Source organism: Diaphorina citri, unplaced genomic scaffold (assembly GCF_000475195.1).
Source record: "Diaphorina citri unplaced genomic scaffold, Diaci psyllid genome assembly version 1.1 scaffold1311, whole genome shotgun sequence".
NCBI classification, from domain to species: Eukaryota; Metazoa; Arthropoda; class Insecta; order Hemiptera; family Psyllidae; genus Diaphorina; species Diaphorina citri.
In genome coordinates this window covers 1-10,864 of record NW_007378740.1, presented here as the reverse complement: position 1 = coordinate 10,864, position 10,864 = coordinate 1, and the positions used below count along the sequence as shown (strand labels likewise).

The 10,864-nt window shown below is 40.6% G+C and overlaps 1 protein-coding gene and 1 long non-coding RNA gene across 2 annotated transcripts; both read left to right on the top strand.

Annotated features, from left to right (window-relative positions):
- The first annotated feature begins 1,046 nt into the window (after positions 1-1,046).
- Positions 1,047-10,053, top strand: LOC103515280 (glucokinase-like). Its single transcript, XM_026828023.1, has 9 exons — positions 1,047-1,072; positions 1,516-1,745; positions 2,444-2,753; positions 3,026-3,131; positions 6,404-6,489; positions 6,956-7,111; positions 8,469-8,510; positions 8,884-9,061; positions 9,554-10,053. The coding sequence occupies exons 1-9, from the start codon at positions 1,047-1,049 to the stop codon at positions 9,644-9,646; spliced, it is 1,227 nt and encodes a 408-aa protein (XP_026683824.1). The 3' UTR covers positions 9,647-10,053.
- A 197-nt stretch (positions 10,054-10,250) lies between these two features.
- LOC113469951 lies at positions 10,251-10,858 on the top strand. Its single transcript, XR_003393207.1, has 2 exons — positions 10,251-10,319; positions 10,794-10,858. It is a non-coding gene; the product is annotated as an uncharacterized LOC113469951 (long non-coding RNA).
- Positions 10,859-10,864: the final 6 nt, after the last annotated feature.

The following is a 10,864-nucleotide window of genomic DNA, read 5'->3' as shown; positions in this document are numbered from 1 at the left end:
AAAATCGCCAAAAAGCGGTCAAAATACCGCCAACAGCAGCACCTATCTCAACCAAACGTTTTGAGTTGCATCCTTGTCACTAAAAGTTGCATCCGTCACTAAAAACCTTATCATTTATACAGTGACGTGTGACGTTCAACAGGTTCAACTTCTATCAAACGAACTTCTACGTCTGACCGCAGCAGGAGATTTCAGGATTTCAAAATTTGACACGATTCCCGAAACATGACCTCGAAGACCTCCAAATATTGTCAATTACCTCTGCCTTTTAACTTACTTATCCTATACCCTAAGCAAGCTAAACAAAGTTCCCTGTAATATGAACCGGGCTGCTCTTTGAACTCTTGACCTTCGCGCTTCTCCCGATACGCTTGATCTTGTTTCCAAAGCTGTTTGCTGCTGACAGACCGATAGTCAGTGTTTTTATTCAAAGATTCTTACCTCTACACTTTTGATTTCTCCTTAGGAACTCTCCTGCAAGGTGCCTCTCTAGATCACAAGACAGCCATCGGTCTAATCCTGGGCACGGGAAGTAACGCGTGCTATTTAGAGAAAGCTGACAAGGTCAAACATTGGGAGACTGAGCGACATGGCGAGAAAAATGTGAGTAGAACCCCCCTGGTGAAGCAACTTTGAGCGTGGCTTGAATCTGGCATGGTGATTTTGATTTTGTAGGATTCTCAAATTCCCATATTAGCCAGCGCAGCGCAGAGTTGTGAAGAGGCCAGTTGCCAGAGGAACGCTGAAGTTGGGAAACGTTGGGTTGTTATTTGGACGAGTGAGTCGAGTGACCGTCTGGGATGACACCTGCTTCTGGCTACGAACGCCTACTTTTACTGTAATCCCATTAAACGAAAAGAAAAGCAAGTAACTACTCACCCATGGGAATGACTCTATCGTGAACCTGATACTCGTGCACAAAGTCGGAGATACACGCCGCCAGAAAGTCGAACAGTTTGAGACCCGAACCTAGCCGAAGTTCATCGGGAATGTGATAATGTTTGACGATCTCATCTGTGACCAAACCTTTCTTGAGGTGCATCAGAATGACACGGAAGTTGGTGCCGCCAAGGTCGAGTGCCAAGAATTGTCCTTGTTCTGAAAACGATTACAATATTATTTAGACTGAAAGCGCAAGACTGATTTTGTTAGCAGCAGTCTGTCAGCAGCAAACAGCTTTGGCAACAAGATCAAGCGTATCGGGAGAAGCGCGAAGGTCAAGAGTTCAAAGAGCAGCCCGGTTCATATTACAGGGAACTTTGTTTAGCTTGCCAAAGTGGAAGAAATCTAACCAAGCTTTCCCGAGAACACACCTAGAACTTCCCCAGAAAGATTGGTTAGATTTGTTCCACCCAAGCTAAACAAAGTTCCCTGTAATATGAACCGGGCTGCTCTTTGAACTCTTGACCTTCGCGCTTCTCCCGATACGCTTGATCTTGTTTCCAAAGCTGTTTGCTGCTGACAGACTGCTGCTGACAAAATCAGTCTTACGCTTTCAGTCTAAATAATATTGTAATCGTTTTCAGAACAAGGACAATTCTTGGCACTCGACCTTGGCGGCACCAACTTCCGTGTCATTCTGATGCACCTCAAGAAAGGTTTGGTCACAGATGAGATCGTCAAACATTATCACATTCCCGATGAACTTCGGCTAGGTTCGGGTCTCAAACTGTTCGACTTTCTGGCGGCGTGTATCTCCGACTTTGTGCACGAGTATCAGGTTCACGATAGAGTCATTCCCATGGGTGAGTAGTTACTTGCTTTTCTTTTCGTTTAATGGGATTACAGTAAAAGTAGGAACACACTACCCTCACATCACGCGGGCTCATGGGGACTATGGAGAGTCAGAAAGATGGTGAGTACCTGGGTACTAGCTTTTCTTTCCGTTTCCTGAGATTTCGTGAGAAAAGTAGAAACACCTCAAGTCACGTGAGCTCATGGGGAATTGGGGAGTCAGAAAGATGTGGTTCAAAGTTCTCCCATAATGTACATAAGTAGTAAGTGATTTCGTTCACGATAGCTACATTGCCTTCACGTCACGTGAGAGTAGTGTGTTTCTAACTTAATAGTCTTCAGGATTGGGGGGGTCTATTAAAATCCTTTGGACGCCCAGAAACAACATTTGGGTTCCTTCTATGTTCTATGGTCTCTCCCCATGAGTGAGTTAAAATGCTACAACACGTATCGGGGCATGATGTCAATGTCTTCACTCTTCTGATGTAGACTTGGTAGCTTAGACATGGAGAAATGTTTCAAGACTGTTCAAATCAGGGCGTTCAACCCCAAGTCACTCGATAATTGATTTCGAGCGGTCCCTGAATAGATTCTCTAGACCAACCGAGTTGGAAACGGAACCGATTCTGATGGCTTAGTCAATCTCTTATTCCACATCAATGAGGTCAATTTCTTATTCCGCATCAATAAGGTTAATCTCTTATTCCAGGTTTCACATTTTCATTCCCGATGCACCAGAGATCTCTGGACAGTGGTATCCTGGTCACTTGGACCAAATCCTTCAAATCGTCAGGAGTGGAGAAAGAAGACGTGGTCAAAATGCTCAAAGACGCCATCCACAGACGACAAGACAACCATGTTGAAATTGTATGCGTCCTTAATGACACCACAGGTAAGTGTGTGAGATTGTTGAACAAAATGGTTTTAATTCGGATCGTAAAGACCATTTGGGGACCAAACTACATGATGGCTGTAATTTTCCTTAAAAATCACCTGCATTTTTTTTCAACATTAGATTAAGATTCCTAAAGTTATCAATCAGTGACAATGGATAGTGGAACACATGGACACTTAGGGCACAAAATTTCCAACCAAATTTCTCCAAGAGCATCCGTTACTAACACTCCTCTACTGTAGGAGCCTCGGAATACAACCAAGTATCACTTGAACCCGCTTGTTCCTAATTCATTCATCAGGTCTATCACATGTAGGTCTGCCTAGGTCTCCAATATTTACCTTAGTAGATAATAATATCGTGATTACCTACTTCATCGCTCAATGAATATTTCAGTCGCTCTTCAAATGGGCGTGTTGTCAAACAAAAGAAAATAGTAATACTTACGTATGACGACAAGACAACCATGTTGAAATTGTATGCGTCCTTAATGACACCACAGGTAAGTGTGTGAGATTGTTGAACAAAATGGTTTTAATTTGGATCGTAAAGACCATTTGGGGACCAAACTAGGTACATGATGGCTGTAATTTTCCTTAAAAATCACCTGAATTTTTTCTCAACCTTAGAAAAGTTTCCTAAAGTTATGGATCAGTGACAATGAATAGTGGAACACGTGGACACTTAGGGCACAAAATTTCCAACCAAATTTCTCCAAGAGCATCCGTTACTAACACTCCTCTACTGTAAGAGCCTCGGAGTACAACCAAGTATCACTTGAACCCGCTTGTACCTAATTCATTCATCAGTTCTATCACATGTAGGTCTGCCTAGGTCTCCAATATTTACCTTAGTAGATAATAATATCGTGATTACCTACTTCATCGCTCAATGAATATTTCAGTTGCTCTTCAAGTGGGCGTGTTGTCAAACAAAAGAAAATAGTAATACTTACGTACGTAGTACTAGTGTAATGATTTACAAATCATTCACTCTTCAGGTATCTTTTGTGTGATAGGGGTTTAACGTCAAAGTATTTATGGGCAGGGCGGAGTGGTTCGAATCTTGACTTTCGCGCGCCTCCCGGCACGCTTGATAACTGCTAAGGTCTTTAGTGACAAGGTACTCACGTTAACCGCAACCAGCCCGAGAGGGGCCGGGAAAAGCCAGCAGCGATCGCTTAGATGGTCACCCCTCGGTATTCTAACTACGCAAAACGTTGCTTTACTTTAGTGATCCATGGGGAACTGGTGGTGGATTCATTTTGCAAGTATCTGCTCGTACCCAGTCATGAAAACAGGAAGAATTCCTATTATTGAAAGAGGAAAAAACTAAAAGAAAACATTCATGTTATAAATAATTAGGTACCTACTAGCTATCTGATAGTGCGTGTTACTTGGATCACTAGTTTGATTTAAGGCAGACAAACCTTCGTGTTATCTACCTAATTGATAACAAATTGTATCACGTTTCCATTGTAGGTACTCGTATAGGTAGTAGCAGAGGACACGTGAGTTGGGATTACAATCAAAATGCAAGCCCGATATCAAATGGACCATCTGAGGGGTTGTATATTAGACAACGATGAACTTGTGTTCTTATCTTTCAAAAATCTGGTGTGAACTGGTTATTTGAGGAGACAGGTAGATTGTAGCCGAATGGAGGTATGGAGGATGAAAAACCCCGTCACTAAAAACCTTAGCATTTATAAAGTGACGTGTGACGTTCAACTTCTATCAAACGAACTTCTACGTCTGACCGCAGCAGGAGATTTCAGGATTTCAAAATTTGACACGATTCCCGAAACATGACCTCGAAATATTGTCAATTACCTCTGCCTTTTAACTTACTTATCCTATACCCTAATAGGAAGGAAACTAATGTATGTAGGTAATCTGAAATTTTCGATAGTCAAATAGAAAACGCAGGTTCTCGTTTCTCCATAATTTCCATCTCTGAAGTATAAATAACACTTCCAAATTCTTGGCCAGCACCTGAGAGCTTTGTCTAACTGATGAGTTCAAATAAGAACGAAACGCGTCTTAGGCTGCTCTCAGGTGTTGGCTAAAAGACGATCAAGCTTGTACCACTGAATGCATGATCTTGTTACAGAGTTGTTCAAATACTATTGCAGTGCTTTAAGGAAGAATGAAAAGTAAATCTGCAAACAGGAGAACGAATCTCATAATGACAAGAAAGCAGAATTTTCTGGATTCATATCAACATGTGCTTGGCGCAGCCACAGGGCATCCCCTCTACATATTCCATCATGCTTGTACCACTGAATGCATGATCTTGTTACAGAGTTGTTCAAATACTATTGCAGTGCTTTAAGGAAGAATGAAAAGTAAATCGGCAAACAGGAGAACGAATCTCATAATGACAAGAAAGCAGAATTTTCTGGATTCGTATCAACATGTGCTTGGCGCAGCCACAGGGCATCCCTTCTACATATTCTACAAGTTGTAGAACCAATTTATCATGGAATGCTAGAAGATCGATTGCACGATGATAAATACACCATTTCCTTATTAAACACCTGAACCTTCACCCCTGCACTAACCTCCGTGAGAAGATCATAACATGACCTTCATGCACTGGCGTAGATGTTATAGATGGTCCATGCTAAGTAGATGTAGATGTTGAGATGAGGTTCATGATAGATGCAGATGTTAGCGTGCCACACAACACATTAGCAAATTGAGAGCAAACTATCACACAACAATTGATACCAATTATGAATTGGTGGGAACTTGGAGTTTTCTAATAACTGTAATAAACAATGTACAAATAATAAGTACAAGGGAAACAATAGCTAATTGTTATGTACACACTAATTGCTACTAATAATAATAAATAGGTGATAAAGAGCGAATTCTAGTTATTGAATAATAAGAAGTTGTAAATTATTATCATGAGCAAAAATAATGTTTACGAAATTACAAAGTCATTTTACAACACGTTGTTGGTTAATTCAGTTTGCCAAAGCGGTCAAAGTAAGAATAAGAACCTCTCCAAAGAATAAGAAGTTAGCAATGTACATACATAATATACATAGACAATGAACCGGTTTACGAGTAATTAGTGCCTTTATTGCCTTGGGCGTTGTTTACATAGAGAATTACACATATGTTCTAATTCTACTATAGAGAATAATTCCATGTGCGAGTAGATACTAGATACAAATAATACCAAGTTCTAATAAATCCCCCAGTGCAGGTAACTTGTGAAAAAGACTCTGTGAACTCAAATTGGTTTTTAATTAATAGTAGGTACAAGGCGGTTCAATTGCATTAGAGCTTTATTAACATGCAAGAGTGGTTGTGTCTACGTTTTTTTCTCACATGTTTGTTTGACCGTATGTTTCATTACAGGAGAAAAGCTAAGTAGGTGATTTTTGAGTCCATGTGAATTTGTCAATATTGTGAACCAGAGCAAACACAAAACTTTGTTAGGATAACTAACTTTCTTCCGACACTTGCGGTTGGGGAGATTGCAATAAAATTACAAGCCCCTTGACCGCTTTGTGCTGTCCATAACTTGGCCTCACACTCAGGACCTCAGATAAGCAGCCTCTACAAATTAACCGAATATGAACTTTAGCATTTCCAACGATATACAAGATTGTCCCAGACAATCCAAAGGGGTAAGAGTCTGGGCTTTAGAAGTATACGCTCCCTCCTTCCCAAGAATTTGATGAAATATTTTATGGGTAAAGTTTTATGGAATAAATTTTAGTATCAAACTATACAAGTCAAACTACACAATGCATAGTCAAAGTTAATAGTCAATGTGATGAACTCATCCTTATCTCTGACTTTCCGTGTCATCTATCTCGTTTTAATTCAGAGGTCTTTTACGTAAGTGTACAACCACTCTCTTAAAATACAATAGGGTAATAGAGAACATACATTTAGTTACTTACCCTCTTACTTATCCGTGTCCAAAGCTTCTCACATGAACATTTAGATGGTGTTCTTTCAGAACTCTGCAACTTTGATGCCTAATGGAGTCATTTCTGGTACAAGTAGTGCCAATGTTGGTACAGTTAAGAAGGTGGTCTTCGTTCTGCACCTGTGAGAGGTGCGAAGGATATCCTCCTGAGTTTCTATGTATTCCCACTTAGCCAAAGCTTTCTTGCAGCGGGACACTCCCACCCTCAGTCTATTAAGCGTTTTCCAGGTTGAGTAGGGCAACTGCATTTAGTTTAAAAAATTGAATGAAGGGTTTAGTCCTACAGCAGACTTGGGTAAAGGAGATATCCGTTTCATGGTCCCCTGAGTCCAAAAGTGAACGTTAACCATGATTTGTTGCTGTGTGTTTCAGATTTGAAAAGTACATTTCAGGGAAGTATTTAGGCGAGCTGGTTCGTGTAGTATTGTGCCGACTGGTCAGGGATGGTCTTCTATTCAACGGTGTCAGCTCAGAGGACCTGGTCACACCCAATGCGTTCCGAACTAGTTTCGTGTCTCTCATTGAACAGTACGTAGTTTTTCGTTGGGGTTAAGTCACTGTAAACTGCTAAGGTTTTGATTGTCTTGGGTTTTATGCTCTATTCTGAGACAAAGTACCCGCTTCTTCACAACCTCATCCAGGTTGAGTAGGGCGGAGAAAAGCCAGCAGCGCACAATTACCCAGATGGTCAACAATCCAAATAATCACCCCAACTTCCAACTTCAGTGATCCATTGAGAACTGGTTCATTGAACATACCATCGCCAGTGGCTATTCTCAGCTTTATTAATCACCTAGCACCATTTTATTCTATGTAATCGAAGAAAAAAGTAGCTATTTACATATACAGCGTGCGTCAGAGAAACAATGACAACAGCTCAGGGTAGGTAGATCTTTCCAACAAGGTCCTCTGGATCATTTCACTCCTAAAGGTACCTTTACACTGGGGCAATTTAGGAAGCAACCGGCAACAGCAACCTGCAGCATGCGGCGTTGCCTTATACCTTGCGGCGTTGCTTTGTGTGTTGCTAGTGGTTGCTCTACGCCGCAAGGCTTCCCATCAGAAATGGATAGAATTGCCTGTTGCCTTGAGTTGCCAGTGCTGAGAATGGTCTGATTGAGTTTAGTACAGAATAGATTTGTGAACTTTTTACAAAGTACCTAAATTTTATTTATAATTTCGTATTGTTTTTCACATTTATATTGGTTATATTAATCATCCACATTTTCCATAACAAATTAACAAAAAAAAAAAAAAAAAAAAACAAAAAAAAAACAAAAAAAAAACACAACAACCAACACAAACACATTAACTGATCTTTGTGTGTAGTAGTAGTTTTTTTATATAAATACTACTACTACACACAAAGATTATTTATAAATAGATATTTTTTGAAACTGGAATGAATATTTGTGAAACATGTAGTTTAATAATACTAGATTTATGATCGCCGAACGACCTACATGTACGTACGTGGTTAAAGCGCTTTTAAAGGGCGGACAAAAAAAAATATAATTTATTTATTATTATAATGTAGTTTCATAAATAAATAAAGTGGTTTTTATGGAAGGTTGGACAAACACGTAGAACGCTATCGGTGTAGCGAAATTCTATCAGTGCGTACAGGTTCAGTTCTCGAAGTGTAGACGCATATTCAAATGAAGAACTTTCAGTGATTGTTGCCCTGTGTTGCTTCAATGATAATGACTACGCTTCCGCAATGCGGCATGGGTTGGCCTAGACAGTCCCCTAGCAAGCAGGCAAGCCAGCACAAGGCCAATCCGCCGCAGTCGCTCTGTTTGGCCTGTTGCTAGTTACCGGTTGCCCCACGTGTAAAGGTAGCCCTAGACCATGTCCTCCTCTCGTTTCTCTCTCGCCGACCCAGAGACAGTGTGATGGTCTCACTCATTATTACACAGAGAAGGTTCTGATGACCTTGGACGACCTATAACGAATGACAGATAATTCTGATCGTGGCAAGCGAGTATGCATCTCTTGCGCCTACGAGCCTATCTATATGTGAAGTCTAGTGGATATTCGCTTTTCGGAAACTGAGACGACTTTCCCCCTCTTGTGAAGCTCATTTCCCCTCTTTTAAAATTAACAATACGGGAATTTAGTTCAACCACTAGGTGGCGTAATAGCGCCTGTACTGAAACATGGGAAATCCAAGATGGCGCATTACCAACCACCGAAGGTCTAGTGTTTAGCTGTCGCGTCGCTTCGAACTCTTGACGCTAGAGCGCCTTCCGGCACGCTTGATCGATTTGGGATTTTTTTCTTTGTTCCTATCCAATAAGTAATTTTATTATGTCTCACAACTTCATTATGTTCTCTGTTTCAGGCACGGCTGTGTTGGTACGAAGGATAGACCGGGATGACATCACCATAGCGGTGGATGGCTCACTGTACAAATATCATCCACGCCTGAAGCACTGGCTCCAGAAGTACATCCAGCTCCTAGTTCCTAATAAAACAGTGAGTGTTAAAATCCCTAAAAGTTTGTTAAATAAAAATTACCTAATTCAAGTCCTTTTTCTAAAGAGGTTTGATAGAGGGAAGTGTATCAATGGGGAATCTTGTCGTCCCAAAAGCGAAGAGAGAAGGACAGGATAAGAGAAAGCCAACCGTTCCGAGAACGAACCTTATGTTTTTAGGATAAAGTTCGCCCCGGAGGGCATCCAAAGTCCAAACTGCGACTTAATTCAAGGTAGGTTTCCAGACTAAATAGGCTGGATACAAAATTTGTATTAGGACATATCTTGGTTTCTTTATGGTTTCTTCTTGGTTTCTTTATGTTGGAGTCCTCAATCCATTCATTTTATGTTTTATGTGTGGTGAAGCTATTTACAATAACCTCTTTCTTTACAATTTTGCGATATAAAAGCAACAAAATCTTGCTCAAAATCATTTACTTCCTTTACAAAGTCTTCCTCATTCCTTGATAATAAATCTTTCCTCTGTTTTCAGTTCCGCCTACTTCTAGCAGAAGATGGCAGTGGTAAAGGCGCAGGACTAGCATCCGCCATCGCTTTGAAACTAGGCGCTTTCCAGTCGAAATAAATCCGTCCTGTGACCAGGGGCCCATTTTACGAAGGACGTCCAGACACAAAATTGTGGCAAGAAACGAAAGTGGGCACCAGTTAAGGTTGTGCAATTTTCGCGCAGGAAAAATTAACAGACGGTGTGAAGAAAAAACAACAGAAATTGTGACTTTTTGGAGCGAGGAGTGGAAAGTGCGGAGTTTTTCGTGGAATGGACCTTTGAACTTGACCAATAAGAACAGAGAACGCAGGGTTTTAATTTGTAACTCGAGCCGTTCTGCGGATTGCCAAAGTACCAAATCATGGGTGGAACATTATGAGATTTTTGAGGTTCAAAAAGGGAGATGCGAGTACAAAATAGAAACATATTGTTGCAGAAGGATATTTCTTAAAGACAGAAATTGTATACAGGTACAAGAAAAGGGTATAGTTATCTAATTTTAAGAGTGTTAATCTGTTCAGAGATTCTGTGAGTATATCGTCAGTACCTTCTAGCTACTTTTGTTTTTATCGAGAGTGATTTTGAGATTTAAGGATATTTTTGTTTTTTATTAGATAGTGATAGTTTTTAAGATTACCTACATAGTGATAGAGTTTGTAATATTTATAGAATAATTTATTTATACCTGTGCTATTTAGAGAAAGCTGACAAGGTCAAACATTGGGAGACTGAGCGACATGGCGAGAAAAATGTGAGTAGAACCCCCCTGGGTGAAGCAACTTTGAGCGTGGCTTGAATCTGGCATAGTGATTTTGATTTTGTAGGATTCTCAAATTCCCATATTAGCCAGCGCAGCGCAGAGTAGTGAAGAGGAATTTTGAATGTGCCAGTTGCCTGAGGAACGCTGAAGTTGAGAAACGTTGGGTTGGTATTTGGACGGGCGACCGTCTGGGATGACACTTGCTTCTGGCTATTTCTAAGTGCAGTAAGTGCACTCAGCTTCCTGAGGACAGTTTGATTTATTGAGGAGCTGTTTGATACGCAGCGAAAAGACGAGCCATGAAAGCCTGATAGATAATGACCCAGCTGTTAGAGCTGCCTCTCACATGAAAAAATTTAGCAAGAAGATCTGGGGACTTTGATTGTGAAGGATTAAGGTGTCCTTTTTGTATGTTTATTGGAAAATCTTTACCATTTCTAATGTTATTCTTTACTTCCCCTCCAGGTTGTCATAGATGTGGAGTGGGGAGCATTCGGTGACAATGGGGTGCTCGACTTTATCCGAACAGAATTCGA